At 60.4% G+C, this 4,342-nt stretch overlaps 1 protein-coding gene across 1 annotated transcript in view; it reads left to right on the top strand.

Moving 5' to 3' along the window:
* The window catches only part of CHRNG (cholinergic receptor, nicotinic, gamma (muscle)), a gene marked incomplete at its 5' end in the record, with an annotated part of 4,535 nt that extends 2,477 nt beyond the window's left edge, over window positions 1-2,058 (top strand). The window contains 6 exons of the mRNA XM_009700466.1: window positions 19-222; window positions 510-624; window positions 894-1,008; window positions 1,360-1,564; window positions 1,667-1,800; window positions 1,891-2,058. Of these exons, the coding sequence (XP_009698768.1) occupies window positions 19-222; window positions 510-624; window positions 894-1,008; window positions 1,360-1,564; window positions 1,667-1,800; window positions 1,891-2,058 (941 nt within the window). The remainder of the gene's footprint in view (window positions 1-18; window positions 223-509; window positions 625-893; window positions 1,009-1,359; window positions 1,565-1,666; window positions 1,801-1,890) is intronic.
* Between the last annotated feature and the right edge of the window lie 2,284 nt (window positions 2,059-4,342).

Genomic DNA, 4,342 nt, shown 5'->3' with positions numbered 1-4,342 from the left:
TGCACTGCCGTGCGGCAGAGAACGGTGAATGGGTCATCAAACATCGCCCCGCTCGGAAGATCATCAATTCGGAGCACTTTACCCCAGATGACATCCAGTACCAGCAGGTCGTCTTCTACCTCATCATCCAGCGCAAGCCGCTCTTCTACATCATCAACATCATCGTGCCCTGCGTCCTCATCTCTGCCATGGCCGTGCTGGTCTACTTTCTGCCCGCCAAAGGTACGCACTGGTGCCATGCCCACGGGGGGCACGGGGATGTGCAAGGGGGGCAGTGAGAGGCAATGAAGGGCTAGTTGTCCCCTCTGTGCTTGAGGGCCGTCAGTGCCACCTTTCACCCACTCCTGTGACATTTGGGGAGAGGGGTGGGATGTGAATTTCCAAGTACCCCCCAATTAAAGCCTTATGGCAGAACCAGTTCAGCTTTGGGGTGGGGGCTGTTTGTCAAAGGAGGGCAGTGCCCACAGCACTACGCGATGCCAACCTCTGCCTTCCCCTCTCCTTGGCAGCGGGTGGCCAGAAATGCACCGTCTCCATCAACGTCCTCCTGGCCCAGACCGTTTTCCTCTTCCTCATTGCCCAGAAGGTGCCCGAGACCTCACAGGCTGTGCCTCTCATCGGGAAGTAAGTGATGCATGGGGACGGGGGTGCCAGCCCTGCTGTCACACTCTGTCAGAGGAGTCTCCAGGTGTTCTGCAGCAGTCAGTGCCCAGGGACAGGACCCTCTCACAGAAGTAACCCACCACACCAGGCAGGGCTGGCACAGGGCTACCAGGTGCTGGTGTCCCACTGCCGTCCCCAGGTTCCAGCCCAGGAGGGCACTGAGAAGGACCTTACATGCCCATAGCTTGTGACCCAGCAGCTCCATGTGAGGCCCTGTGCCCCCTCCCCAGGTACCTGACCTTCCTCATGGTGGTGACGGTGGTGATTGTGGTGAATGCTGTCATTGTCCTCAACGTCTCACTGAGAACACCAAACACTCACTCCATGTCCCAGAGAGTGCGCCAGGTACCCGCGGTTGTCCCCCTACCCGTTATACATGGGGCATGGTGTGGGTATTTGGGGACTGAGGCCATGTCCCTCGCAGAGTGGGGTGGTGGGCATACCTTCATCTGAGTGCAAGTCCTGGCACAAAGAGGAACCCCCCAGATGTCCCCAAGGGACCGCACTGTGCCACCAAAGCCCTCCAAGCCACTCTGAACGCTGGGGAGCAGCAGGTGCCAACACACCCAACATCCCAGTGGCACAAGTGTACCCCACGGGGATGCTCCAGGCGATGCAAGGGGACCCAATCTCACCCACTGGGTGCCCTGGGCGGTGCGTGGGGGCTCAGGTCCCCGAGGGTGACACTGTGCCCAGGTGTTCCTGCACATCCTGCCCCACTACCTGGGTATGCACATGCCAGAGGAGACGCCGGGGCCGCCACGAGCTGCCCGGAGACGCAGCTCTCTGGGGCTCATGGTGAAAGCTGATGAATATATGCTCTGGAAAGCCCGGACCGAGCTGCTCTTTGAGAAGCAGAAGGAGAGGGACGGGCTGATGAAAACTGTGCTGGAGAAGATCGGTGAGTGCCCCTGGGGGGTTTGCATCTCCCTGCAAAACTGGGCAATGTGCCAGGCAGCCAGGCGCTCACTGGTGCCTGCTGTGCCGGCTCCGCTGCCTGTAGGACGTGGTCTAGAGAGCGGCAGTGCCCAGGACTTCTGCCAGAGCCTGGAGGAAGCAGGCCCTGAGATCCGTGCCTGCGTGGATGCCTGCAACCACATCGCCAACGCCACGCGGGAGCAGAACGACTTCAGCAGTGTGAGTTGGGGTCGGGGCGGGGGGGAGAGGGACCCGCATGGGGGGCAGCAGGGGCAGCCCTCACTACTCCCCTCCTCATGCCACCGGCAGGAGAGCGAAGAGTGGATCCTGGTGGGACGGGTGATCGACCGTGTCTGCTTCTTAATCATGGCCTCCCTCTTCGTGTGCGGCACCGTCGGCATCTTCCTCATGGCTCACTTCAACCAGGCGCCTGCCCTGCCCTTCCCTGGGGACCCCAAGCAGTACCTGCCGCAGTGATACCTGCAGGCGCCCGCCCTCACCAGAGCCAGGGGCTGGGTGCCCCCAAACCAGCCTGCCTGGCCGAGATCCCTGCAGGCACAGCAGCTGCTGGTGCCAAGCACAGCGATGGAGGAGGACTGGGGGTGGTGGGGCTCTGCCACCCCTCAGCAGTGGTGGTGATGGGGAAGGGAGGAACACAGGGTGGCCATACTGTGTTGAACATGGAAGTAAAGCCTGTAGCAGTCTTGCAAACCTCCATGGCATCATTGCTCCATGCCCACTGGTGGGGTTACCCCTCTCGGACAGGCTGGATGTGTCAGACTGCCACAGACCTCTAAGCCACACAGTCCTGCCCCAGCACCCCACAAGGGTGCTGAGTGATGAGACAAGGGAGAACTAGAGCAGAGTCAGGTATCTGATGGGCCATGCACCAGCACTGGCAGTAAGAGCCACGTTACTCCACTGCAAATTCACAGCTTCAAGCCCAGGGCAAATGGGGCCCCTGGTATCCCTTGCTGTGGCAACGGGAATCATGGATACAGCCACACATCCCAGGGCACGGAGCCATGGATGAGATCAGGTAATTCCTCCCTCCATTTATGCCTCAGCCATGGCTTTTAGGGGCAGCTGAATTGCTGTCCATGCTCCCTGGCAAGAAGATTGGAGTGGGAAGACCGTGGTCCACCAGGCTCCGAAACCCCCTCAGGGATAGGTGCCTCTTGACACCCACCCTGCTATGAGCAGCATTACATGACTCCCTCCCCCGCCGGCCCTCCTTGCCCCATGGGATCATCTCTGTCAAGCACAGCCCCTTCCCCCCATCCCAGCCATGCCGCGTCCCCTCCGTGCCCTTCACTGACCTCTGGGGCCCCTGTGGCTTTGTCCTTGCTGGCGGGGGAGATGCAGGAGGTCAGCCTGGGAACAGTGGCGGGCTGCATCTGCTTCTCTGTGGTCCAGCTCACGCCAGTTGCGCTTGGCTCCAGGACATGCCATGTCTCCATCAGCCTCGCTGTCTCAGCACCGGCTGCCTCTGCTGCTGCTGGGAGAAAACCAGCTGGTTACTACCCACAACTGGCTCCTGGCACTGCCTGCCAGAGGTGCGAGGACACTGCGGGCATGTATGGAGGAAGGAAGAAAACATCTGGCAGCTGAGACATCACCACCTGGGTACCTGCAGCCTGGTCATGGTCCAGAGCCACCCTCCATCAGTGCCAGGCTGCCCATGCTCTCTGCAAGGTGGCTTTTCCTGCCTCATCCCCAGGAGGTGTGTGATGCCCACAGCACTGAGACCAGGTGGATCCGACGCTCCAGGCTAGCGCCTTCAAGCAGGTACAGATGGTGCCCACCAGTGCAGGCAGGGGTGCCCAGAGGAGCTCACCAAGCACCCAGAACCCTGTCTGGGTCACCTCCCATGGGGGCAGCCCTGTGGCTGTGATCTGGGTGAGGTGACCTGGGGCATCGTACTCCTCCCGGCCACAGCTTTCTTGCTGGTCAGTGACAGCACTGCACAGCACTCCTGTGCCCTCACAGCCACCCCACGGTGATGTCCTCTCCCCAGCCCCACCATGGCTGAAGAGACAGGCTGTCCCTAGCCCTGCGAGAGCCAGGAGCTGCCGTAAGCTGCCCAAACCATAGCACCAGGAACGTCCCCAGTCCCTGGGCTTTCCCTCCCCAAGAAGATGCAGAATTGATGAGCTCTGGTCAGTCTTTGCCTGGCCATTTCCCATTGATGCCCGAGTCCCCATTGCCCTGCTGCCAGGGGCTCTGAACAGGGCCAGGTACTATGAACCACTTCTCCCCACTCCATAGAGCTGCTGCTTCTTCCAGGTGAGCTCAGTGCCCGGCATGTCCAATCAGCACAATCGGAAAGGGACGAGCGCTTCCAGCCTGCCAGAACACAACCGAGACCACATTCTCCACCATCCCCAGGCAGTGGTTTTACCTGCCCTCCGGAGGTCCCAGGGGTTTATCACCGCACCAGAGACAAGGACGAAAACAAAAGCAGTAGCCAGGACGCCATGGGTCTTGGGCAGCAGATGTATTTTGCAGGATCCGGTGGGGGAACACCTTGCAGGTCACTCTATCCAGAGGTAGCAGGGTGCTGGGGAGAGCGCAGTGAGAGAGGAAAAGCCCCCCCAGCCAGCGTTAGCCCCACACGCCCACACTCCATCAAGAAGCACTAAGACAGGGCAACATCATCCTCCAAGCATCCCCCAACTGCTCTCCTCCCAAACCAGGGACTCCTTTCTCTCTGTAGGCTGGGAAGTGGATTCCTCCTTAGTTTCCTTCCTTCCTCCAGTTT

The sequence above is a fragment of the Cariama cristata genome, unplaced genomic scaffold (genome assembly GCF_000690535.1).
Source record: "Cariama cristata isolate BGI_N322 unplaced genomic scaffold, ASM69053v1 scaffold21855, whole genome shotgun sequence".
In the NCBI taxonomy this organism is placed as follows: domain Eukaryota; kingdom Metazoa; phylum Chordata; class Aves; order Cariamiformes; family Cariamidae; genus Cariama; species Cariama cristata.
Note: the sequence above shows the minus strand (reverse complement) of the source record. Positions and strands in the feature narration are given on the sequence as shown.